The following is a 27,744-nucleotide window of genomic DNA, read 5'->3' on the forward strand; positions in this document are numbered from 1 at the left end:
TGCTAATAAAGTGAGAATGGAGGTACGGAATATGTAGATACACCAGTTTCAAGAAAAAGTTGTCTGCTTTGCCTGATAATTTAGCAAAATACCTAATCTGGTAGTGTAACAAGTAAGTATAGTGCTCCGAATCAAATACCTTACAAAATAGTGCCAGTGTGGGTTTTTTAATGCTTTCATTGCATCATTCTGCTGTTAATGTTGGTATTTATCCTGAAATGACACCCAATCTGTTCTTGTTAGTTCTTTGGCATGTTTGAAGTCAGCAGAAGCACTCTTTCCTGGGCTTAACTGCTTCCTCAGAAGAATGCACAGTATTTGGAACAAAACCACTTTTAACCCCTTCCCAGCCATCCTGAATACAAATTTCTCCCTTTTTAATAAGTTCATATATGTCTCTTGTCAAGATTGTGAAGGATTCTTCAACATTTGTAGCATCTTTTGCTGAGGTTTCTATATATTTCATTCCACAGTCTGCTGATAGTTTTTCAGCTTCTTCCCTTGTAACTTGACGTTGTGAAGCTAAATCACATTTATGTCCCACTAGCAGAAATACAATCCGAAATGGCTGTACATACATTTTTGCTTCTTCTAGCCAATCTTTCACATGTTCAAAAGATCGTCGGTTAGTAATGTCAAATACTAAAAATCCACCAACTGAGTTGCGGTAATAAGATCGAGTTATTGATCTGAAAAATAGAGAGAAAAAAAGGTTGTATAAGGACAACTTGTTCTTTTTCCCCTCCTTCAAACAATGCAGCACTGTAATAAAATGTGAAGAGACCTTAATGTGATTTAACTAAAATCTATAAATAAAATATAAAGTATCTTAAGTGAACAAAAATATTCTATGAGACTAATTTGCAACTTTCATACATTAACAGAACATTAAAGTAGTTATTTTTAGATAGACAAATAAGCACCTAACATGGTATATCATCTCACACTGTCTTATGATTGTTTCTGCTTTTATAAATTTGATAGAATAATTATTACATCATTGTGGTTAAAAATAGGCACATAGAAAGATTGGGTGAAACCAGATCTTAAGAATTTCTCTTTTTTTTTTTTTTTTTTTTTGAGACAGAGTCTCACTCTGTTGCCCGGGCTAGAGTGAGTGCCGTGGCATCAGCCTAGCTCACAGCAACCTCAAACTCCTGGGCTTAAGCGATCCTCCTGCCTCAGCCTCCCAAGTAGCTGGGACTACAGGCATGCGCCACCATGCCCGGCTAATTTTTCCTATATATATTTTTAGTTGTCCAGATAATTTTTATTTCTATTTTTAGTAGAGATGGGGTCTCGCTCAGGCTGGTCTCGAACTCCTGACCTCCAGCGATCCACCCGCCTCGGCCTCCCAGAGGGCTAGGATTACAGGCGTGAGCCACCGCGCCCGGCCAAGAATTTCTCCATCACGTAATTCAACAAGCCCCTCTATCAGTTTAGGACTGAATGTTTGTGTCCTCCCCACCCCCAATTCTTATGTTGAAATCCTAACCTCTAAATGTCATGGTATTAGGAGATGGGGCCTTTGGGATGTAACTAAGGTCACAAGGGTGGAGCCCTTGTGAAGGGGATCAGTGCCCTTACAAAAGAGAGACAGATCTCTAGTCCTCTTTCCACCATGTGAGGACACAACAAGATGGCTGTCTGTAACCCAGAAGAGGGCTCTCACCGGAACCTGGTCATGCTGGCACCCTGGTCTCGGACTTCCAGCCTCCAAAACTGTGAGAAATAAATTTCTGTTGTTTAAGCCCTTCATTTTATGGTAATTTGTTATAGCAGCCCAAACTGGCTACGACGGCAGACTTGTTACAATATTTTTTACAGATATAGTCCTGTGCTATATACAAGAAACAGGAGACTGTTTGGACCTGGGACGTGAATCTGAGGTATACTAATGATTCTGTTTGCCTCTCCAGACCTACTCTCCATTCTTCTCTAGGCCTCTGGAAGCTGGCCTTCCCAGAAAGCCTCCCCAAACTTCCTCGCCCTTTGGCTTACAGTAGGGTTCAGCCAATGGGAGGTGCCAGTTGGAGACTGGAAGAAAGAGAAGTTAGAGTATTTATCCCTCCTTGTCTCTGCTGGGCTGTGGCTTGGCACTGGTTGTTTTCCTCTGCTTCTAGCAAGGTTCCTCTTGGGTAGTACCTTTCCCATGGTAATGGCTGTCACCAGGTTCTGGTAATCATATTCTCTCTCCTTGACTCTTCCAGCCAAGTGGTTAAAGGCTTTGCACTGTTGCTCTCCTTGAATGCTTCACCATCCTTTGTTGGCACCCTTGACCTTGACCAAATCTCTGAAAATAGTCACTTCATTAAACTCTTTCAGTTAACCTACAATTGTGCCATCTGTTTCCTGGCAGAATCATGAGGCAAGGCCATCATGTTTCATGTTTCTTGCCCTTACATATGTTCTTTTCTCTGTCTAGAATGTCTTTTACCCCTTTTCTGTCTAATAAACTCCTATTTCTCCTTCAATGGTCAGCTCCAGAATCATATCATCTGAGAAGCCTTCCCCACCACTGACCTATCTTAGGCACTCCTCCTCCTTTTTTTATTTTTTAAAAATTTTTATAGAGATGGGATCTCGCTATGTTGTCCAGGCTGGTCTCGAACTCCTGGCCCCAAGCAATCCTCCTGCCTCGGCCTCCCAAAGTGGCTGGGATTATAGGTGTGATCCACCCTGCCTGGCTCCTTCTCTTATAATTCCATTGAACCACTGGCATACCACCATTATGAATATATTAATTTTCATAACGTGCTGACTGGATTTGCTGGTATGTCTCCCACTCAATTCAATCTCCTTGAGAGTCAAACATTTTTCTTTTTTTATTTCAGCATATTATGGGGGTATAAAAGTTTAGGTTATGTATATTGCCCTTGTCCCCCCTCCCTGCCCCTGAATCAGAGCTTCAAGCATGTCCATCCCCTAGACGGTGCGCACCGCACTCATTATGTATGTATACACCCATCCCCCCCCCCACATCTTCCCGACACCCGATTAATGTTATTCCTAAATGTGCTTTTAGGTGATGATCGGTGAAACCAATCTGATGGTGAAACATTTTTCTTCTATGTATCTAATAATCATAATGCCTGGTAAATGATAGATGTCATTAAATGTTTGCTATGTTGGATTACTTAACCTTATTGGAGAGGGAAAGTGCTAAATGTTGCATGAACCAGAGATCTGATGTGTCTCAGTTTTTAAGTTGTCCATGATCTTTAAGCAAACTCATTTGACCACTTGCCTAAGGCACCAAGATCTTTGTGAAGGGCCAGTGGGTTATCAGGTACTCTCATTCTCTCCAACTTTCACATACGTTCACTGCCTTCATCACTGCTGAAATCACAGCTCAGTTCAGTGACCTGATACCACAAATAACTTTGTTGTAGGAGCGCGAAGAGAGCATTTTACCTCCCCTTTCTATTTCTCCTGCTTCCCTGCTTCTCCTCAGAATTCCTAGTAGAGAGTCCCAAGTGGCTATTTCCAAAAAACTTTTGTCAAGGACTACAGTACTATACAGATATTGGTGGTAAGACAAATTTCCCATCATCTTTGGCAGCTACAAAGAATCAGTTCATTTAGGTTGCCGCTATATTTTTAATTTGAGGGATAACTTGTTATTGTTTTGCTACTCATTTTTATATGTGTGAATTTAGACAAATGTGCAGTGTCTTAACAGAAACCTAATGAAGGCTATGCTATTATATTAGACTAAAAGTTTTATGTATTCATTTGAGACAGAGTTTCTCTCTGTCACCAGAGCTAGAGTGCATTGGCGTTATCATAGCTCACTGCAACCTCAAACTCCTGAGCTCCAGCAATCCTCCTGCCTCACCCTCCCAAGCAGCTGGGACTACAGGCATGTGCCACCACACTTGGTTAATTTTTCTATTTGTTTTGTAGAGATGGGGTCTCGCTCATGCTCAGGCTGGTGTGGAACTCCTGGCCTCAAGCAATCAATCCCCTGACCTCAGCCTCCCAAAGTGCTAGGATTACAGGTATGAGCCACCTCGTCCGACCAATCCATTTAATTTACCATTAGTATACTTGAAAAAAAATGTCTTTTTTGGTTGAAAGGTCAATGTTGAAATGCTTGTATATTATACAGAGGCATGTCTTACACTGTACTGTGTTTTCTAGCACCACTTAATTAATTTTGAAAACACATTTAGAATGCAGTTGGCAAATCATCCTATAAAATTATAGCAACGTATACATAATTTACTTTATAAAACCCTTATTAATAATTAGTTAGATTGAAAGGTCTCAATATGACATCTGTCATTTTCTATATACTTGATCTCCACTTTCTGTGTGTGGGTCTGGATATTAGGTTTAGAATTCTGATGTTAGGTTTCAGATTCAGATACGGTTGTCCTGGGGGTAGGGTTTTCCCTAAAACAATGGCCATCATTGCTGTTGATCATTTGGGAGAAGAGGCAGGCCTTCAGATGTAAAATTTGAACTTGAAAGGCAAGTTTTACAGAGGTGATGAGGGAGCATCTATGTTTCTCTAGACCTTCCTCCCTTGGGTTGGGACACTTAGGTCTGTAGAAGTTCCTGAAGGAACTATGAGGAGACAGGGAACAGACCCAGAGAGAACTAGGTAGGGAGGCCTCCTTGTACAGAACTCAAGAGATGATGATGAGTAATCATTCTTCATAAGCAACAACATCTTATTGCATGTTACTTTATATCTACTTCCTTCTGGGCTTGGAAAGTCTCACTGAATGAATGAATGATTTAAGAAACCAAAAAATAAATGGGGTGGGTGGGTAGAGGAAAGGGAAGAACAACAGAAGGAAGGGAGAGAGAAAATAAATGAATGGATTCCAATCTGGTCTCATGTGTGTTATGAGGGAATTATAATAAGAGTTGTGAGACGTGGCCGGGTGAGGTGGCTCACGCCTATAATCCTAGCTCTCTGGGAGGCCGAGGCGGGTGGATCTTCTGAGCTCAGGAGTTCGAGACCAGCCTGAGGAAGAGCGAGACCCCGTCTCTACTAAAAAATAGAAAGAAATTATCTGGCCAACTAAAATATATATAGAAAAAAATTAGCCGGGCATGGTGGCGCATGCCTGTAGTCCCAGCTACTCGGGAGGCTGAGGCAGTAGGATCGCTTAAGCCCAGGAGTTTGAGGTTGCTGTGAGCTAGGCTGACGCCACGGCACTCACTCTAGCCCAGGCAACAAAGCGAGACTCTGTCTCAAAAAAAAAAAAAAGAAAAGAAAAATTAGCCAGGCGTTACGGTGCACACCTGTAGTCCAAGCTACTCAGGAGGCTGAGGCAGGAGGATCGCTTAAGCCCAGGAGTTTGAGGTTGCAGTGAGCTATGATGATGCCACTGCACTCTAGCTGGAGCAACAGTGTGAGACTGTCTCCAGAAAAAAAAAAAAAAAAAAGTAGTGAGACTATCCTCTGGCAAATGGTAAAGGGGATACCACACCGCCTAAATATGGTGTGATGGTGATGGGATGGGGAAAGTGAATTATGGGATCAGGGTTACAAGCTCTTAGCAGCTCCTTGTCCCTCGCAAGTGGAAAATCTAGTTTTGATTATAAAAGAAAGGTTCTTTTAAACCTTGAAGGCTGCACTATCAGGAAATCTTATCCCATTTCCAAAGGAATGGTCTCCTCTCAGAATGTTTCTTCACCTCCGTGCCTTAACTGCAACATGCTGAGGACGCTGCCTCCCCTGCAGCACACTCACACTGCTCGTCCTCCAGCATCAGGAGGAGATGGCTTCTGCTTCCCCAGTGCAACTTCCAGATAATTATTCTCTCTCGGCCCTTGTTGTAAAAAAATCCCCTGCTCCTTTGAGGCTTATGCCATCTGGCTCTATCATCTGCCGTCATCTGCCAACTGCTTGGTCATTCTCCATGTACTAAAGATTTTAGCACTTTGCCTTGTTTTTCTTTTTATCCCAATTCCTGCCATTCTGCTTACTGATTGCAATATCCACTCAGATGAGCTGCCCAATGTCACCTCTCAATTTCTTGACTTCTTCATCTCTAAGGAACTTTCCCCTCTATTCTTCCTTTCTCATTCATTTTCTTTTCATCATCAGAAACATTCACTACTTTGAAATTGCAAATTTACACAGTCCACTAAAATTATCAAAATCTCACAGCCTGCCAGCATATTTTTTTTTAACACAATAAATCTTTAATTTCATCAAGATTTGTAATGCACTGGCCAATCCTATCACTTTCTATCCATTAATACCCTTCTATCTTTACCTTCTTCTGTATCTTAGATTCAGTGAGACATCATAATCACTCCCTTGGAAATATCTCAATTCCCAAGCCCCTCTCCCTCTGTCATATTCATCTGGGAAAACTATCTCTGGATCAGTTCAGCATGCAACTGAATGTTTCTGGGGGAAAAAAAATCACTCAACTAGGCAGGCTGGTGTCACTATGAATTAATTATAACCAATCCCAAGTGGGTGCTCAGCACTGACAAGGAATACTGCTGGTATCAGGACAAGCTCCTTTCTCTTTCCTCACATTTACGTTTCTACCATAGGAAGAAATGAAATTTGCATTCACACAAACGAGAACTGGAAGAATACTTTACTCCTCTTACTAATTCCTCCATAGATGGAAAAATGGCTGCTTTGTTTGGTTACAGTCTGTTTCTCAGGTTGGTGGGCAGTATCACTGTGTGGTCAAGGTCAGAACTCTTGTACAGCATCTTCCCCCTCTCTTTTCCACTTTCTGGATCCATGCTACTGGCTTGCTAATTGCGAAAGGTATGCAGGTGCCATGTCAATTTTGTTTGCTGCTAAATGTCCAGTGGTTTCAGTGCCTGGCACATAGTGGCAACTCGATACATCTTAGTGAATGAATGCTTGTTGATTTGGCCAGAGCCATGTACACAGATATTGGGAAAGCTGGAGAAATAGTAGAGAGAGTGAGGAAGTTTGTGGAAAAGAGATACTAGCAGTGCAAAGAAAAGAAAGATGCCCAACATTAGATCTATTAGTGTGGTCTTAAGTTCTCACGCCAAGGTCACTGAGTTGCTATGAGTGTATCAGTGTTGGAGGAAGATGGATAAATTAATTTAAGAAACACATGCATCCTAAAGATACAGCCTATAAAAATACAGTAGCCAGGCCACGTGCAGTGGCTTATGCCTGTAATCCTAGCACTCTGGGAGGCCGAGGTGGGAGGATCACTTGAGCCCAGGAGTTTGAGGTTGCTGTGAGCTAGGCTGATGCCATGGCACTCTAGCCTGGGCAACAGAGTGAGACTCTGTCTCAAAATAAAAAAACAAACAAACAAAAAACCAGTAGTCAGTAATCCCTGTGAAGTTTCTTGGGGGAAGGAGACTCTTTAATCAGGGACATGTTGATGAAACCTCTCCAAAAAAGAAAAGTTGTGGTATCTTACGTTCCCTATCAAGAAGAAAAAAACATAATACTTGGTGGACCTTTGTGAATTTTGGAGGAAACTTGAACAGTACAATGTGCTTCTCTGACCCATTAAGTGGGAGACCCAAAAGGCTACCAGCATTAACAGAGCTGAAAGCAAGAAAAGTCCCTTTTGCTGGTCTGAGCTACAATGCAAGCAACTTTGCCACTGGGTCCATGGTCCATCAGATCTAATGGTACCTGTGCGAAGTGCCTACAGCAGATTGGATGCTTTATCAAGCTCAGAAAAGCCTCCACTGGACGATTACAGGAGGGGCATTTTGCAATAAAGGCATGTTCTCTTTGTCAAAGGCTATTATTATTACACTTCTGAAAATGAATTCTTGGCTTATAACCTGGCTTTGATAGAGACTAAATGCCTGGCTGAGGAACACCAAGTGACCGTGAAATCTAAGTGCCCGTGATGAGCTGAGTGTTCTCTGATTCACCAGGCTGGAGCTTTGTCACTAAGCAGAAGTCAAATATATAGGCAGGAATATGGGGCAGGACCTGAGTGGACCTGGAGTAGCAATGCTCACATACCCAGCATGCCTACTCCTGCAGTTCCCTCTCAACCCATGGCCTTATCTGGATTTCCCTATAATTAAAGAGGAAAAAATTCAAGTCTGCCTTACAAATGGCTGTAAATAATGTGCTAGCATCAGTCAGCCCCGCTCAGTGGTGAACCTGAAAGTCAGTGGAAAAGAGAAATCCTTCCATTTGTGGAACTTCTAGTGGTACGTCTTATTGTCTGCTTTTTCCAGATGATAAGATGGAGAGATGCATGTGAGGATCCACACCAATTCATGAGCAGAGGCTAAGGGTTGGCATGTTGGGAAAAAAACAAGATAGAGAACTGGTGATAAGGAGGTGTGAGGAAGGGATATGTTGATGGGCCTAGAGTATGTGAATATTTGTATTTTATGTGAATGCTCACCAAAAGCCCCCTTAATAATCAGCGGGAAAAAATGCTCTGTCCTACAGTTGTCAGTCAGTCTTTCTACTCTAGTGTGAACTCAAACAAAGTGGTCATGGTAGAGGGATGAAGGCTTCACCTGGGCTCAATGGAGACTTGATGTTACCTAGGCCGCCCTGGACAGTTTTTGCTTGCTACCCAGTTTTCTAGCAGCTACTGACACCTTGGGTATGGTACCTTACTCTGGGGGACCATCATGGAGGGGACACTGATATATTCTCATTGTGAGATATTTAACCTGGATTCAGCACCAGCATCCTTGAACTTACACACTGCCTGATACACAGTCATAGTATCCTACACATTGTTACAGATCAAAGAATTCACTTTAACAGCGGTGGAGACAGAGAAATGGCTGATGTCAAGGGTTTTGTTGATCTTAACACATCACCATCACCTAGAGGCATCTGGTTCTATAAAACTGTGGAAGGGGTTATTAAGATTTGGTTATGCCCAAATCCAGGAGAAGATACCTTGTAAGATTTTGGCATGATACTTCAGGACGTATATGTTCTAAACTCATGAACAAGATCGTAGGTGGTGTTTTTTCCCATAAACAGAAGCTGTGGTATGGGAAGCAAAGGGTGAAAGTGGGGTGATGGTGCCTCTCACAATTACACTTAATGAGTCACTAAAATTTTTTGTTGCTTCTAATCCCTGTGACTCTGAACTTTGCTGATATAAAGGTTTTAGCATTCAAGGGAGAAATGCTTTCACTAGAGAACCCCATGATGCTTTTATTGAATTAACAGCTGAGGCTGCCAACTGGCCATTTGGGGCTTCTTACGGCAGTGGGTGAGCAGGCAGAAAAGGGACAACAGCATCATGGGGACCACGATTGTGATTCTTCCTGCCCAGAACTGCTGGGATCTTTTGATTCGTTCCAAGCTTGGTCCGCCAGCTTCCCATCAAGTCTCTGTGCCTCAAACATGCTTCTGGTAACTTTCATTTTTGATTAAAGTCCTCAAGTTGGTTTTGCCGCTGGCAGCCAAAGACATGACTGATAGTCAACATAGATTTTGTAAGGTTTTCCTTACAAACGGTGCAAAATAAGGTCATAAATCTTTTATAACTTTCAATGTAGTGTTACAAAGCCAAAATTCATTCTTTTCCTAAAAAATTGTGGTAAAAAACACATAGCCTGAGATATACCCTCTTAACAAATTTTTAAGTGTATAGTACAGTATTGTTAAGTATAAGCCCCAAATTGTACAGCAGATCTCTAGAAACTTCTCATCTTTCCTAACTAAATCTCCCTCTCTATTGAACACCAACTCCCATTCCCCCCCTCCCTGCCCCCGGACCCTGAGAGCCACTATTCCACTTTCTGCTTCTATGAGTCTATTTTAGATACCTTATATAAGTGGAATTATGCAGTATTTGTCATCCTCTAACTGGCTTATTTCACTTAGCATAATATCCTCAAGGTTCATCCACGTTGTAGCATATGACAGGATTTCCTCCTTCTATTCAATGGAATAATGTTCCATTGTAGGTATATACCATATTTTCTTTATCTGTACATCCTCAAAGTTCATTCTTACATGTATATTAGCTTTAGAATAATTGAAAGGAAAAATGGTTGCCTTGTTGATATAAAATTTTAACTGTTTAATTTTCCTCCTTTAATTTTTTTCCCCAAATAATATATAGACAAGTGTCTATTTGACAGCATCAGGAGTTTGCACACATTTACAAAGAATTACTTAATATATGACTGATGCAATCAAGTGTGAATTATGTACTTTGGAGAATTTGGAAACTTTTTGACACAAATGACATGATTACTGAGGTTCTAAAAATTGTAAATGATATTTCAAATTAAACAGTTATGTAGGCCAGGCATGGTGGTTCACACCTGTAATCCCAGCACTTTGGGAGGCTGAGGCAGGAGATTCCCTTGAACCCAGGAGTTTGAGACTGCAGTGAGTTATAATTGTGCCACTGCACTCCAGCCTGGGCAACAGAGTGAGACCTTGCCTCTATTAAAAAACAAACAAACAACAAACAAAACCCCCAGTTATCTAGTTCCTGAAGGTATTGAAAATAAGATGCTGTTATCATTTGAAGGACAAAATTTCACAGGCCCTGGAATGCTCAAGATTACTTATAGTAGGTAATAATTATATCTAACATTTCATCTGAAAGTGGTAAGATTACATAGATCTTTTATGTTATTTATTATTATGAACTTTGTTGGATGTGCACAGGCCTCTTAAAAAAGCAACAAAATACAGTGCACTTGCTGACTTACTTAGGTAAAATGAACCAGATGTTCCATCTTGGAAATGTCCTTCTTGTGGCTTTGCCAATTGTAAAATAGGCATTTAGAGGATAGAAGCACTTTGATGCCAAAGGCTGTTGGCAGCAAGTAGCCTATGAATACATTAGCCTTGTGAGTGCCTCTTTTCCACCATGACATTACATTCCTAGCCCTTCTGGGAATAGTCTTTGTGTTGATGCTTTATTTACCTGCTTCAATTGCCTTGTGACCCTTAGGACTGCTTTCAAGAGACTAAAACACAAGTCTGCCCTTGCCCAAGATTCTGAAACCTGGCACTTCTAACTTAGCATATTTTCTTCATACAAACAACCTTAAAATTATTTTTCTTTGTATAATCCCCAGGGTCTTTCCATCAAAAATCAAGTCTGTGCTTGTAGAGGATATATATAATACTGACAAGATCTAATAGGCCATATTTCACCTTTGACTATGTGAATCAATCCCCCTCTGGCCGCCTTACATTTTTCTTTCATGACAGATCATCATTTTATGATAGTGATGCATTATTATCATCCCCAGGACTCTCTATTCAACATTTACACTCTTACTTTCTTCTGTAGCAATTAACAAATTCTGAGACCCTATGTAATTCTTCCAGCTTATTTGGTTATAGCCCATCTCCCCCATCAAAAGATAAACCCTATGAGAGCAAGGATTTTTGTCTGTTTCTTTCCCTTTCCCCTGTCCCTTCCCTCCCTCCCTCCCTCCCTCCCTGCCTTCCTTCCTTCCTTCCGTCCTTCCTTCTTTTTCTTTTTTTTTAATGCTATATCCTTAGTGTTTAAAACTGAACTGGGCAGACATGAGTCCTACCAATATTTGTAAACGAATAAATAAACAATTGAATCAATAAGTTCATACCCAGTCAGGTTGTGCCCACGCAGCATTCAGATGCTAAGGAAAGGGGGGTGGATTTAAATTAAAAAAAAAAAATGCTAAGAAAAGGTTAGAATAAAAGAGAAATACAAAAAACCCTACCTCTCTTTGGTATTTGTAACAGGGATTTATAAAAGTCAAAAGGGGAGAAATAGGCTGATATGTGCACACTCTGTAAACATATAGGTGAAACCATCCACATTTTCTAAAAAAAACTACTGTATTTAAATTGGGAGTAATTCAAATAGTAATTCAAATTGTACTTTGCGGTGGATTCTGGAAGGCAGAACAAGTTATGTGTGAAAACTGAAATAGCTTATTTGAAAATTAATGAGAAATATTTCTAGCTTCACTAATTGTCTTCAAGGAAATAATGAAAGGATGCTTATTTTTTATTTGACATGGTACCAGAAAGTGCATAAAAGACTTCAGCACTTATTCCAACGCTTGCTGGTATCCTTTTGCAGAACAATAATGAGACCATGATCATCTTCTCAAGATTATCCTGGAATTTATAATTGATGTTTATCCTTCTCTTATTTCATTCTATTTCTGAACTTATTCAGTGTTTATTCTCAGGTCAACTGAATACATGGTGTTCTTTTCCTTCATTTAAATATGTGTTTTTATCAAGTTGCCTGTGCAATTACCACACATGCTCACTTTTCCCATTCCCCCAACTTGCCAATATCATCATACTATCATTTTGGGAAGATCATTTCTTAGCTTTTGTGTTACTTGACCATGCAGATACTTTTCATTGAGGAGTCCTGGGGTAAACTACAACTTTTTTTCCTTTCCTGCACAACCTTTTATTTTCCTTAGAGTTAATTATCTTGCATATTAGTCAAGATGGACCAGGTTATGATACAGCAACAAATAACCCAACTCTCAGTAGAAAGAATGTTAAAGAATTTGGGCTATGTTTTAAAACTACCACATGCAACTTCTGCTCAAATCCACTGGCCAGAACTAGTTGCATGATTCTGCCTAAGTGCAAGAGGGAAGGGAAATATATACCTCCCATGTGTCCAGAAGAAAAGAAGCATCAGATATGAGTGAGCACTAAAAGCCTCCATCACATCATCCTTTTTCTTCTTTCTTTTCTTTTTTCCTTTTTGCTAAATTTTCCATGTAGCTTTCAATAATTCAATCTTAAACTGTCTGCCAGTTGCTTTCTTTTAAGAAATTTATTTCCATTAGCTATTCTGTCAATTTCATTTTCCTGAGGCGGTCTCTCCTGTAACATTCTGCCCTGCTCTAATCTGGTCTAGTTGTCTTCAGTATCTGCAGAGATGTGACCCTAAGATCTCCCTTCCCCATCTTTCTGGGCATTTCCTTTGCCTTTCCTCAGAGGTAAATCTGTTCCTTATATCTTATGTCTTCTTCATTCCTGGTTTACTCCTGTGTGTGTGTGTGTGTGTGTGTGCGCGCGCGTGTGCACACAGCACATCTTCAAGTAGCTTCCTAAAAAAAAGATGCATGAGGTAATATTTTGAAATCTTGCATGTTTGATCTATTCTGCTTTCACAGTTGAGTGATACTATGGCCAGATATAGAATTCTCTGAGGATTCTGAAGTAATTTCACTGTTGCATTCCAGCTTCCACAGTTGTTTTTGGGAAGCCTGCAGACAATCTGATTCCTAATCATTTTTTATATGACCTATTTTTACTCTCTGGAAGTTTGCAGAAACTTCTCTATAGTTTCAGTGTTCTGAAATTTCATGATGATGTACCTTAGGGTGTTTCTACTTTCATCTATTATGCTGGGCTGCTCTAATCTGAAAAATCAGGTCCCTAAATTTTAGAAAATTTTCTTGAATTGCTTCACTGATGATTTCTCCCCTTGTTTTTTTCTGTTCTATCCCTCTGGAATGCCTGATACTGAACCTTTTGGACTAGAGTGCTTTATTTAAAAAAAAAATCCTTTTTTCCTATTTTCAAAGTCTTCTAAGTCTTTGTCTTTTTGTCCTATGTTTTAAGAGAGATTTTTAAACTTTATATTGAATATTTTATTTTTTCTATTGCATTTTCAAAAGCTCTTTTGTTCTCAGAATATTCTTTTTTAAAAAGTAACATCCTGTTTTTCTTTCATGATTGTAATTTTTTCCTTATTATCTTTCTGAGGAAATTAAGGACAGAGTTTTATTTTGTTTTGTTTTTTAACATTCTCTTCTCCCTTATTAAGTTTCTGTTTCTCCCATTGCTGTTTCCTGTTTTTTGTTTGTTTGTTTGTTTGTTTTGTTTTGGTCTCTGGCTTTCACATTACAGACTTCCTAGCATTTCTTGTAATCTTTCATTGAGATTATGCCCCACTGGAAGATGATCAGGCAGGGTCATTTAGCTGAGGAAACGCTAATGTAGGTATCTTTAATTCTTTTCTCTTGGCCTGGTCAGATTCTCCAGAAATGACTTCACCAATGTCCTGCTTGAAGGGTGTAGGCTTGACTGCCAGCATTCTGGGAGCTGCGTGGGGGAAGATGGCCAGATGGTCTTAGCATCCAACAGGCATACATTCACTTAAAGCCCTTACTTTTCTTTTCTTTATTTTGAGACTGGGATCTTGCTATGTTGCCCAGGCTGATCTCCAACTCCTGGGCTCACACAATCCTCCCACCTCAGCCTCCTGAGTATCTGGGATTATAGGTGCGTGCCACTGCTCCCCCAAAGCCCTTACTTTTAATAAGGAACCTCAACCTCAATTATGCTTGGTGCTTCCAGGTAAAGACCCTATGTTTAATTCTTTTCAGAGAATAAATTTCCATTTTTTGTGCCACTGTCATGGGGAGAGAACATCATTTGATGTGGGGAGCTGGGGAGGAGATGGAAGGATCCAATTCTTCTTTAACAGATTGAAACTCAACGATCCTTACTTTCACACTCCTACTTCCATAAGTTCTTTTTTTTTAGAGATGGCGTCTTGCTCTGTTGCCTGGGATGGAGTGCAATGGTGGAATCATAGCTCACTGCAGCCTCTGACTTCTGGGCTCAGGTGATGCTCTTGCCTCAGTCTCCCAAGTAGCTGGGACTAGAGGTGCGTGCCCCCACACCCAGCTACTTTTTAAAAATATTTTGTAGAGACGAGGTCTCATGATGTTACTGGGCTGGTCCTAACTCCCGGCTTCATGCAATCCTCCTGCCTCAGCTGAGATTATGGGTGTGAGCCACCAAGCCTAGCTAGATGCTTTTCTTTTTAACCATTAGCTTAGAAGCCAATTTTCTTGAATCTGTCAATTCATTTACTATCCGCTGCTTTCCTCCTTCCAAAGTTTTGTTACTGTTATTTCTCTACCTGTTTTCCTTGTTCAGGGGTTTACAGTTTAAAAAAGTACTACTGTCATTTTAGTGAGACTTCAGGAAAAAAGCTAAAAGAGACACAGGTATTCAATCTGCTCTCTTCCCAGGAAGCCACTTCTTTTTCTATTACTATTGTTTCCTATTGTTGTTCTGTTACTACTGACATATTCATCATGTTGCAGCATCAAGCACTATCTTTTTTGGGATACATCTTCTGAAACTGGCCCTCACCCTAGGCACAAATGACAAATCCTCTCTCTGTTCTGCCACTGGAACTTATTAAGTACTTACCAGCCCTTACTGCCATTATTTGATTATCTTTCTCTGCTGTGTATCTGTGAGGAGGATACTGTCCTCTATCTATTCTCCCTGTCTTCCTTTAGTAACAGAACTCCAGAAGTTTTAGCTGGCACGTAGCAACCCACATAGAAACTATGTTCCCCAGCTTCTCTTGCAGTTAGTTGTGGCCATGACACTAAATTTGGATCAATGGGATATGAGAAGTAACGTGTGCAGTCTGAGGTTTGTCCACTTAAAGAAGAAGCCACTTGCCCTAGGCTGCTTCTTTCCCCTTTCTGCTGGCTAAGGAATGGCAATGACTGGAGAACCCTGGAAACTCATGTTGTGGCAGAGCCACCATGTTTACCCAGGACTGCTCATTCTGGACTCTTATCATAGGAGAGAGAAATAAAGGAGAGGAGAGAAATAAAGCTCTACATTATTTAAGTCGCCATATCTCGGCAGTCTCTTTGTTACAGCAGTACAGCCTGGATTCTACCCAGTATAGAGACTGCATAGACCTTGAATGTGAGACTGTAGCTTAGTTATTTTTATATCTCTAGCACCTGACATATAGTTAAGCTAAATAAATGCATGGATTTCCACAAGTAAATCATTGTCCTGATTAATTTCAGCTTTTCCAGGAAAAAAAAAGAAACAACAAAAACGGGACAGTCTTTAGGGATTAGAAAGCTGTTTCACGGTACTTATGAAACTTTCAGACACCATATCCTGTATTTGCTTCCAGCTTTGACCAATGCCCAACACTTCTTGTTGTTTAGCAAGGCAAAAACACTTTATACAAGTTTCTCCACATCAGCGTCAGAGTTCATTACAGTTACTACTAACTGTGATACTGTAGTCAGTGAGTACTGCATAGAGGGTGGGTTAATGCCACAGGTGTTTGCTGTTGGTTATCTCCACTGCTACTATTGTGTAAAGCTATTTCCCTTTTTGTTTTCTGAGTATAGCAGTAAAATAATGGTTTGGGTGGACATAGTAATTAACCTGGGTCTATGGGGATGAGGAGTTGGGTTGTGTGCAAACAGAAATACGTTTCAGGATAGAAACTATACAACATGCCATTAAAACTCATTTCAACCATGACAAGAGGTCTGGCATAGCAGAAAGAACACTCAATACAATGTTAACAGAACTGGGCTCTTGTGCAAACCATTTATGAGCTATAAGGCCTTGGGCAAGTCAAAGCATCTCTGAACATTAATTTTGTTATTCTAAAAAGGAAACTGTTGTATCGGATCACCTCTCTGCTCCCTCCCGGTCCTATGGCTACAGTTACTTATCTACCAAAATGGCCAGAATGTTGACCACAGTATGGTTGACCTCTACAGTTTTTTAATGTATTCTCTCCCTCACTTCCTTGAACTTTGTTTTCAATTTACCTTTCACTAGTTTTCCTCTCCTTTAATAATCCTCTGCTATACGATTGATTATACCGTCTCTTCCACTTTTGGTTCTCTCTTTTTTTTTTTAGCATATATCCATCTGTTCTATCAGTTCTCAGTCTTAAATTTCACCTCATATTTGCTTCATTAACTTTTGCTTTTCTAATCCCATAGCCTTTCTGTAGCCCCTTTATATCTAAGAAATCTAAAAATATGAATATTCACCTCCTTTATCTTTCTTTTACATTTTCTAGAGATACTCACAGGAAAGTTTTGTGCTTAACAAAAGTGCTAATAATTTGTATGATCTGTGTAAAAATGTGACAAGTGGCTAGAAGATCAATTTTTAATTTTGAATGAGGGGACAAAAATTAGAGACTCCCAAGAAACACTACATTTCTCCCTAAAAAAATAGTAATCAAGTATTTTAAAAAAGGGAGACTTGATGAAATCATCTGGAAGCACAGCAAAAGAGACAGAGAATCATATGAGAGAAGAAACTGTGAGAGGTCCCCAAATATATTCTTCAAATTTAAGGAAATTGTCTACACTTTTCTTTAAAGCATCAGTTCCTAAAGTGTGCTTTGCAAACATTAGTACTGCAAAATGCTCTGTGTAAAAGGACTCTGGGCTGAGAAACACCATATCTGCCTTGGGGGTTCACAATGTGTTACCAGTATATTAAAAGCTCTGAGAAGTCCTGCAATGACCCTACATTTCCCAGATTACTTGACCAAAAAACCCCATTCTCAAATTACACCTATTAATATACCTTTGAAAAATGCTACTCCAGAGAAAAACGATAGGCAATGCCTATCATAATGCCTTCTCTTACAGCTAGGAAGTCCTTACTATCTATCTAGCTCCCTTTTGCAGCTTTCTCTCTTGATCTCTTCTCAAGAGAAGAGGTTTCACTTTGAGCCACACACTATTCTTTTGTATATCTGAGGCAGGAGTATGTCATTAAGGCTATACTTTAGCCCTATCCATTTAAGCCCTTATCACACCAAGATCTATGAAAAGAAAATACATTTGGAAAGGCAAAAGAATCAGAAGAAAAATCACTTTTAACATTTCTGGTAAAGGAAGATAATTTAAAAAGAGATTATGACCAATCATATATAAAGTAGAAAAAAAATAACATAGAGAAGGCTCACATTTTACCAAGAAAAGTCACTGATGAGCTTTTGGACATGCCTTGATAAAGACCTTTCTCAGGCTGTGCCTGCTATCCTAGCACTTTGGGAGGGTGAGGTGGGGGGAATGCCTGAGGTCAGTTTAAGATCAGCCTGGGCAACATAGAGAGACCTCGTCTCCAAAAAAAAAAAAAAGAAAAAAAAAAAAAGCCAGGCATGCTGCATGGGCCTGTAGTCCCAGCTATTCTGGAGTTTGAGCCAGGAGGATGGCTCAAGACCAGGAGCTTGAGGTTGCAGTGAGCTGTGATGACACCACTGCACTCTAGCTTGGGCAAAAGGGCAAGACCTTGTCTCAAAAAAAAAAAAAAAAAAAGACCTTTCTTATGTGATTTCTGATGCACTCACCATATTAGTAAAGTAAAAACAAGACTAAGAGAGAAATCTCTGTTTCCTCACCTCAGTATTTTTTGGCACAGAGGTATTTTTGATGATTTCTTTATATCCTAGCTATTGATATCAGTGGATGGTCTTAGAGACTTACTGCCAATAGTATAATAATTTGATTTAGCAAGATGTTCCTAAATTAAAAATGAATCATTACCATAAGAAGGAAAATAAAAATAACCACTATATTTCAAGAATGTTTAGAGAACACTATTAAGATTTTTAAACTAAACTAATATGCCAGCTAGCTATCAATAATTACTCAGAAATGCTTATATATAGAAATACTATCTGTATTTTGAAACTTTTCCATAGCTTAAACTAAAAGTATACTTTTTTTTACATTTAAAACATACTTTGACGTCAGTTTCACATTTTTCCGGAACTCCTATAGGCCAGTACAGGACTTTATTACTTATTTTATAATAGGTTAGGACAGATTGTATGAGGTGGCAATTTTTACAGTGAACCCCTCTGAATCATATATTATCAGAATTGATTAAAAGTTACTGATATTTAGAGTCAGATTTATTAAAATCATAAAGTATAGGCTTTGTAGGAATTTTGCTTTAGAAAAAATTAAAATAGGCCAGGCGCGGTGGCTAACACCTGTAATCCTAGCACTCTGGGAGGCCAAGGTGGGAAGATCCCTTGAGGTCAGGAGTTCAAGACCAGCCTGAGCAAGAGCAAGACCCTGTCTCTACCAAAAACAGAAAACATTAGCCAGGCGTGGTGGTGCATGCCAGCTATTCGGGAGGCTGAGGCAGGAGGATCGCTTGAGCCCAGGAGTTTGAGGTTGCTGTGAGCTAGGCTGACGCCATGGCACTCTAGCTCAGGTGACAGAGGGAGACTCTGTCTCAAAAAAAAAAAAAGAAAAAAAATATCTTATTAAAGTTATATCTGATGTTCCCTGGTGTATGTATATACGTGTGCGTGTGTGTGTACCTCAATATCAATCAAGGAGCTCCCCTTTCTTTTCTATTGCTTGACAGATAGAGTAGGATGGAAGAAAGCAAATTCCCTATAACTCAGAATAAGACTAACTGGCTCTGAATATACTAAAATAATTATTCTCAGACAATTCCAAGAAGTTCCTCTTCTAACTTTTGTAACATGTCTATGGAAGGTAAATTGTCAAAAAATTGTTGCATGCTAGCCAAATTGACTGGAAATTTCCTCTCTCTCAGACTGAGCAAAGCGCTTTTCTTCATGTGAAAATGTCACTGTGGTAATCCATGTATTTACAACATCATCTATACCATTTTTTTTAGCCCTTGCTTTGAAAGCTAAATGTGGGGACAGTGAGTGTGAATGGATGGCCATCACTGTGAATGATGGGAGGAAATTCCAACACCCATCAGCCACATGTCTGTAACTCTGCCAACAGGGAAATGTTATTTCAAGATAAGGCATTACCTCTCTTGGAGGTCATCCTCTTTTAGAATATAGATACTCCAGGTAGGACTCTTATTAAGTTGTTTTCAACTATTAATAATTTTGTGCACCTTTGTCTTCCAGCTACTACTCTTTCTGAAGCCAAGATAGAGCATTAAGAGATAGCTTTTTGATTGAGGTGTGCGGGAGAACAGAAGGGAAGGGTGGGTCAAGGTCACACTATCCAAAAACATAAAGAAAAAAAGTTGGGAAGGCCTTTCCCCAAGAATAAGCTTTACCTACTTCTCAATTTTGCCAGCTCAGGGCCTTCAGACATTTGGTGTACAATATTTAGGACTTCAGGGTGTATAATTACCTTCATACACAATTGCAGCATTGAGGTTGTGGCTACCTATGTTAAATCAATTAATTTATTGAAGAAAAAAAGAGAAAAGCAATCACAGGTTTTCCAAATTACTGGCTAGTTTCTTGACTATACTGACTACACAATCACTCAAAATGTTCTGAATGCCCTGAGTAGACACTGAAAATAATTTTTGGAGTATAAAAATATGTTTGGCTACACGAATCATCTTTTCACATTCTGCTACACTTGTTAGAAACGATGTTGGCTCACTCTTACGTACCATTTTACTCTGAAACACCAAAAAATAGACACTTTTGGGGGTGACTGCTCATTTCCCTCTTCTGTGAATTTCTCTTTCCCAAAAAGTAGACCCTTACAGATTTATCTGTATTATATGACCCAAAATACCTACATAATATACTTTTGTTATTATATTGTGAAAATAAATAAAATTTAAAAGCTGTTGGAACCCCAAAAACACTTTAAGCCTTAAGAGAAATGTAACTGTGATCTGAGTCACATAGCATGTTTACAATTCTGTTTCTTAAATTATAGCTTAAGTCTCTTCCTCATTGTTCTAGTTCTGTAAATGACTAGGAAAGACCAGAGACCAGACCTCCCCCTTCCAAATCACTGATCTTTGTTATAGATTAACTGCCACCTTTATTGTCCTGTACCTAACTCAGACTAGGTGGCACCTGAACAGGGACGCCATGACAGTTACATGTTTAGTCCGGAATGTTAAATATACCTTTCCTGAAAGAAAAAGACTACCTGAACTAATCAGATCCTTGCAGCTAAGCATTAAGCCTCACATAGAAAAATGGTTACATTCTGTAAAACTTCCCTGAACTTTGTCTGTATAAATGATCCTGAACTCCTACATTTTGGAACACTGACTTCCATTCTTTAGAATCTATGCTTCCCAGGCAGGCCAACCTCAACCTTTGTGCTTGAATAAACTCTCTACTAGATTCTGACCTTTCTGATTATTTTAGGTTGACAATATGTATCTCAATAACCTGACTGCAGGGGAGATGATTCACTGGCCAGTTAAGTAGCCAATGAGATTTTTTTCTTTTGAGAATGTGAATAAACTCAGAGAGGTTGACAGAATTGGGCGCCAATAGAGTCGGAAAATGGAAATAGACTAGAGGGGACATCTACAAACTTTTGTTGGAGTGAAATACTTCCAAACACCTCGATGTTCAGTAAGTTTCTGTCGTTCATGAAATCTGTATCATTTATTCCCTATTATCTAAACTAATTTGGTTAGATGTCTGTTATTTATAACACAAATAATTTTAACCAAGACATTATATCATCTGATTACACAATACAAATATAGCCTACCTTTCTATTGTTCCTAGTAACTTGGAACTAAGTAGACTGCAGTGATTATGACACTTAACTGTACACAATCTCTGCTCTGTTACCAATGTAATTATGGACCTACCAATCCTGGAATAAGAAATCTTTTTCTACTGAAGACCATGAACCACAGCAAGGGGGTGGAGAATCAAATGGGAGTATTTTTCAAAAACAAAAAAATAGAAAAAGACAGCAAAAAGGAGAAATATAAAATGTTGATGTTGCTTGCTTTTAAAATGAAGAACAGAGAATATAAATTAAACCACTTTGTTTTTCTGTTTTCAGTAGAGACGGGGTCTTGCTCTTGCTCAGGCTGGTCTTGAACTCCTGACCTCAAGCGATCCTCCTGCCTCAGCCTCCCAGTGTTAAGATTACAGGCGTGAGCCACCGCACCCTGCCTAAATTAAACCACTTTGAAACATTACCTTCCTATGAGTTTCAAAGAGGCAGAGGAAAAAACAGGGACATAAGGGAGCCAGGAGGCTAAGAGGAGATAAGCTAAAAGGAAATGGAAGAGTAAGTGACACAAAAATTAGGAAGAGACAAAGATAGAGGATGAGAATAAACTATGAGTAGTGTAGGCAGAGAAAAGAGGTAAAGGCAAAATAAAAATAAGCTGGGGAGTGGTAAGACAAAATGGCTACAAGAAAGAAACACAGAAGAACTAGAGGGAAAGAGATGAAGAGGCAGGTGGAGGGTTAGGGAGAGACCTAGTAGATTTAGTGGTATTAGTTAGAGGCCACCCCCAGATTTTGGCGGGGAAGGGAGAAGGGAGGAGGAAGGCTGTCCCTTATTTAGAACTTACTGCCTACTGCCCTTTGCTACGTTAATCAGCCAGTTAACTTTGTCTGTAGGTCTTCCATTGCTCGAAACCTCAAGTGTTTAGTGGTTCTGCTCAAAGAATATGACTAAAACAACTCATCAAGTGAGCTTTTACCAAATTATTATTCTTAGAACACTAGTTATCACAGATTTTCATATTTTAAATAGCCCCTAAAATAAATTTGGGAAATAATAGTTTAATCAAAGTTAAACAGGTTTCTTTGCTATAGTACTTCTTAGAGCCTTTGATATGAATTTTTAAGAGAGTGCTATATGGAATACAGGCATTTCCAAACTTACTTGATCACAGAATGTATCTTTTAAAAAGAATCACAAGGCGCAAACAAACAACCCAAGTGCCCATCAATTCATGAGTGGATTACTAAAATCTGGTATATGTTTACAATGGAATATTACTCAATTATAAGAGACGACAGTGATCTAGCACTGCTTATATTTTCCTGGATTGAGCTTGAGCCCATTATCTGCAGTGAGGTATCACAAGATCGGAGAAATAGGCTACACATATACTCACCGTCAAATTGGTACTAACTCATCAACACTATGGTGGTCACATGGTAGTAATACTCTCCAGGGATTAGGGGGTTGGGGGGGGACAAACTCACAACTAAGGGTCACAGACATGGTGAGCATTGTAGAGGGGAAGGGCATGCCTCTAAACCTCGCTTGGGTGAGGCAAAGTCATAAAATGTAACCAGAAGATATTTGCACTTCAGTGTTTATTGCAGCATTATTCACAATGGCTAAATTATGGAATCAGCTTAAGGGTTTATCAAGGGATGAATGGATAAAAATGATGTGGTGTTTGTATACAAAGGAATATTATTTAGCCATGAAAAAGAAGGAAATTTTGTCATTTGCAGAAACATGGATAGATCTGGAGGACATTATTTTAAGTGTAACAAACCAGGCACAGAAAGACAAATATTTCATTTTCACACTTATATATGGGACCTAAAAAAAAAACTGATCTCAAGGAAGTAGTGAATAGAATGGTGGCTAATGGAGATTGGTAAGGGTGGTAGGTTGGGGTAATGAAGAGATGTTGGTGAAGGGGTAATTCTGTTTAATAGAAGGAAGAAGTTCTGATGTTCACTGGTACAATGGGGCAACTATAGTTGACAATAGTTTATTGTATTTCAGAATAGCTAGAAGTTTTCAAATGCTCCCAACATAAAGCAATGATGAATGTTTTAGGTGAATCTTGTCCCAGTTACCCTGATTTGATCATTGTATGTTGTGTGCCTGTATCAAGATGTAACATGTAATCCATGAATATGTACAATTATTATGTATCAATAAAAAAATAATAATAAAAAAAGAATCACAAAGGACCAGTGTTCTGCAGAACACACCTTGAGAGTATTGCACGAGGAGAATACTATTCTCTGAGCTTTACAATCAGTGGCCGTAACTATAACACTCCAAAGGCCAGATAACATGAAATCAAAGGCAAAATCTGTCTTGAAGCCTAGAGGTTTCCTATTCCTATAGCCAACATTATTGTTATTTCTTAATCTCACTCTGTGTTCATATTACTTTAAATGCTTTTTATGGGAAAAGTTCAAAATTTGTATTCTTATATTTAATGCTCTCCGTACTTCTATTGCCTTTCCAATATATATATTCTTATTAACACTATATTAAACAATGTTCTTGCTTCCCTTACTGCTAAACTTCTTCCACTATGATGATTAAAAATTATAAAAGGCAGTGATTACCAGTTTCCCCCCAACACACACAATGCCAGATTCATCTTTCCTACCTCCCGGGCACATGATGGCCTAGTCACAGTGTGGCCTTGTAACTAAGTTCTCCTCAATGAATTGAGAGCTGAAGGGATCTGTACCATGTTGGCCTCACTTGCTTAAAAAAACCATTGTGTGGTTTAAAGGATTCTCTTTCCCCTTTCCCTGAGCTGACACACAAGGTGCTTGCAACCCAGCTTTGTCCACATAGATGATGATAATGTCCTAGGAATGGCAGAAAACTAAGAGAGAAGGTACCTGAATGATGGCCTGGAGCAGAACCACTCCACCAACTTGGACCACTCACCTTGAGACTATTACACAAGAAAGAAACAGAATTCTTCTTCTTATTTTTAAAGACAGAGTCCTGCTATGTTGCCTAGACTGGATTTAAACTCTTCAGCTCAAGTGATCTTCCAGCCTTTGCCTCCGAAGTAGCTGGGACAACAGGCACTCGCCACCCTGCCTGGTGAGAGAAATAAACTTCTATCTTTAACGAAGGCACTGTAATTCTGAGTTTCCTTAATATAGAAATTTAACATTTATCCTCACCAAAACATGGCGTTAATAATAAAAACTTAACATTTTAGTATTATATTAGCTTACAGTTATGCTCACATATACATTATATTTCTAAATCTTTTTCACTTTGATTTTGTTCCTTTTATATTATGCAAGTAGTTATCCTCCTCTAGCATGTTAATCTGAACATTGAAAACTAAGGCTATGGCTCACGCCTGTAATCCTAGCACTCTTGGAGGCTGAGGGGGGAGGATCACTTGAGCTCAGGAGTTCAAGACCAGCCTGAGTAAGAGCAAGACCTGGTCTGTACTAAAAATAGAAAAATTAGCCAGGCGTGGAGGTGAGCACCTACAGTCCCAGCTACTCAGGAAGCTGAGGCAAGAATATCACTTGAGCCCTAGAGTCTGAGGTTGCAGTGAGCTACAATGATGCCACTGCAGTCTAGCCAGGCAACAGAATGAGCCTCTGCCTCAAAAACAAAACAACAAAAACTAGGTTAATCATGATCATAATTATCAGTCCACTATTTTACTGTTCTGTAACATATTTGCTTATGCTTTCAAGCTACCCCATGAGCTGTCTAAAGTAGGTTGCTTTTTGTTAGTTTATATCTAGTCACCAATAAACCTCTAAATGTAACATTTCCTATAAATTCCTCATGGTGTGATTACGACTAATGACAGGAATGTATCTTCAAGAACTATAGTACCTTTCTATGAAATATAGGATAGGATATCTATTATTCAAAATGAGTATGTGCCTTTTCTTGAAGATAGATACAGAATGATTTAACAGTAATTGTTTTAAATGCTATTTTATGGTGAAACATTCTAGTAAATGAGAGAAAAGCAAGTATTTGGAAGTAGCTACTGAAATATGTATATACTTATGAATATATAACTTTGGTAAAGAGCCAAACAAAATAAAGTATGACTCATTGTCAATAAATATTCCCTAAATGTCCTTGCATTATTACAGGAGAGTTACTGTCTGGTTTTAATAATGTATATAAAATGAACTATTATTTACATTCTTTTTAATGGCATTAAAAAACAATCATCTATTTAGCAGAAAGGCCTTTGAAGTCTACCAAGCTAATCACTCTTTACTTTCTTGTCAATAAGGAGCTACTTTTAAGGAAATAATTAGACACAATAAGATTTTACTACCTATATTTCTTGTGTTAATAGTTGCAATTCACAGTAGTTGCTAGAAGTTTAAGGCATAAAGAACAATTTTATTGTATTCACTTTAGAGGGTGGAACAAGAGCTATTAGTAAATGCTTTTTTCTGACCCCTGAATATTTCAAAGTTCACCTCTGATTGAGATCACAAGTGAAGGAATTTACAATTAACCTTAGAATGGTAAAATTGGAAGGAATCTTAGAACTCATAATGACTCCTTAATTTTATAGATAAGGAATCAGAAGTTTGAAAAATTATTTTAATTAAAGGAGGCTTCTTGAAAAGGAACATTTCTTCATGGAATTCTAGGTATTGTATAATATAAATCAAATCAATAACCTTTAACACCTCTCTGAAGGGCTGGCCTTATCCTTCCACTTCATACGTAGGAAAACTAAGGTATAAGCAAGCTAAGCAGTTCACTTATTATCTCTATGAATCAGTGTCATAGCTGGGAACGGAAGCCAAAACTTTGAATGTTGGACCATTCTCACAGATGTAAGCTGATCTCATTTGGAATGGATGCCGGCTGGGGGCGAGAGGAAGCCATGTTTGGGAAGTCCCCTCATGGAATACTGCATTTCACAAGCACAGTAATCGCTGACAAATGCAAAATGCATGCTTAAATGAGTTCCAATTAATAATGCAGTCTTTAGGAAACAAAACACTATAATACATCAGTTTTACTACCTTCCTCTAAAATGAAGTGTCCTTGAATCCTAAAAATTTAAAATGTGCTTTAAATCTGGTTCCATCTCAAATATTCAAGAAAGACATATAACTTTGTTTACTTTTTATTTACATGAGTCGCCTTTGTGAAATCCTTCACGTCCCCAGTGAACATCTGGAATGAAACTATTTATTTAGATCCCTCCTTCTCTATTTAGAAATGTTATTTTCTGTTCTATTATCACCCTGGAAAGTTAATTATCGATCATAAGCAACATAAAAGTTCCTGGCAAATCTCAATATATATCTTTTCCCCACCAAACCACCAATGATGACAAACTTCTAAAGACAACTCAATCTTTTCAAAAACACACATACACAAACACCCTTAGCTGTGCCTGTCCCTGATGGTGCATCTGGTTGCCCTGCAAGACCCATTCCCACGGGTCATGACCCAGTATTTCTGATGACCACATTCGGTGCTGTGAGGTGTTCAAACCATTACCGCATCCATCTCCCTGTGAACCATGCCCAGTGAGCTCATGCAGTAACCTGGGCAGAAGCGCTGTCTGCCGTGAAGCTGACGGATCAATTACGAATCTGGGATCCCTACTTCGCAGTTCTCCCGGGGCACATGGCGGGGGAACTGCTTGGTTAAGGGCAGGGAAAGGGGCGCTTGGAGGAGGGTGGTCGGGTCAGGGTGGGCGCAGTGAGGGAAGCCGAGTTTGCGGAGAAGGCAGCGGCGGGGGGGGGGGCGAAGGGGATCAAAACACTGGGAGGGGCAGAAAGAGTTGGGGAAGAGGGGGGGTGGCAACGGCGACCCTGGTTCAGGCGGGAAAGGAAAGACGGAAAAGGGGCGCAGGAAATGGGCGCCAAAGAAAGAAGTGAGAAATTGCGGAGGAGGAAGTCGTCCCTGGAAGAGGAGGGGCAAAGGGGAAACGAGAATGGAGTGTTGGCACTTTCGAAAGGGAAGGGCCGGAGCCTCCCCCGCCCGCGGCCGGCGGGGCAGGCGCTGGAGGAAGCGGCGTCTGGGCGAGTGGAGGGAGCGGCGCGGTCCCCCGGGTCCGGGCGCGGGCGGCCCTACCTGAACCGCTCCTGTCCCGCCGTGTCCCAGAGCTGCAGCTTGATCCTCTTGCCGGGCTCGATCTCCAGCAGGCGGGAGAAGAAGTCCACGCCGACGGTGGGGTCGCAGGCGGGGGAGCGCAGCCCGGGGAAGCGGCCCTGGGTGAAGCGGTGCAGGAGGCACGACTTGCCCACGGTGGAGTCCCCGATCACGATGAGGCGGAACTGGTAGATCCAGATGGTCTCCATCGCTCACGTGCCCCGCTAGCTCCCGGGCCGCCCCACCCGCCGGGTAAGTTCGGCGGCGGGAACTGTCCCTTCAGCACCTCGCGGGTGCCCGCCCGCCAGCTTCCAGCATATTCCTGCGGCTGCGGCCGCCGCCTGGTCCCCGCCCTCTCGGGAGGGGGAGGCGGGGCCCGGCCTTGACGGGGGCGGGGCCTCGGGCCGGGGGCGGGGCGCGGTGCCGGGGAGGCGGAGACAGGCTTGCTGGGCG

At 40.2% G+C, this 27,744-nt stretch overlaps 1 protein-coding gene across 1 annotated transcript; it reads right to left on the reverse strand.

The window, feature by feature from the left end:
- On the reverse strand, positions 1-27,603 carry RAB39A (RAB39A, member RAS oncogene family). The gene is made up of 2 exons (XM_045555401.1): positions 27,274-27,603; positions 1-689 (listed from the first exon to the last, which is right to left on the reverse strand). The coding sequence occupies exons 1-2, from the start codon at positions 27,498-27,500 to the stop codon at positions 263-265; spliced, it is 654 nt and encodes a 217-aa protein (XP_045411357.1). The 5' UTR covers positions 27,501-27,603; the 3' UTR covers positions 1-262.
- Between the last annotated feature and the right edge of the window lie 141 nt (positions 27,604-27,744).

This window comes from Lemur catta, chromosome 7, assembly GCF_020740605.2.
Source record: "Lemur catta isolate mLemCat1 chromosome 7, mLemCat1.pri, whole genome shotgun sequence".
Classification (NCBI taxonomy): domain Eukaryota; kingdom Metazoa; phylum Chordata; class Mammalia; order Primates; family Lemuridae; genus Lemur; species Lemur catta.

What these genes read in the sequence shown, in the direction of transcription:
- RAB39A (XM_045555401.1), bottom strand. Translation starts at nt 27,500, where the DNA reads ATGGAGACCATCTGGATCTACCAGTTCCGCCTCATCGTGATCGGGGAC. An exon ending in GCGGGACAGGAGCGGTTCAG is followed by an intron (nt 690 to 27,273) that starts GTAGGGCCGCCC and finishes TCTATTTTTCAG; the next exon opens with ATCAATAACTCGATCTTATT.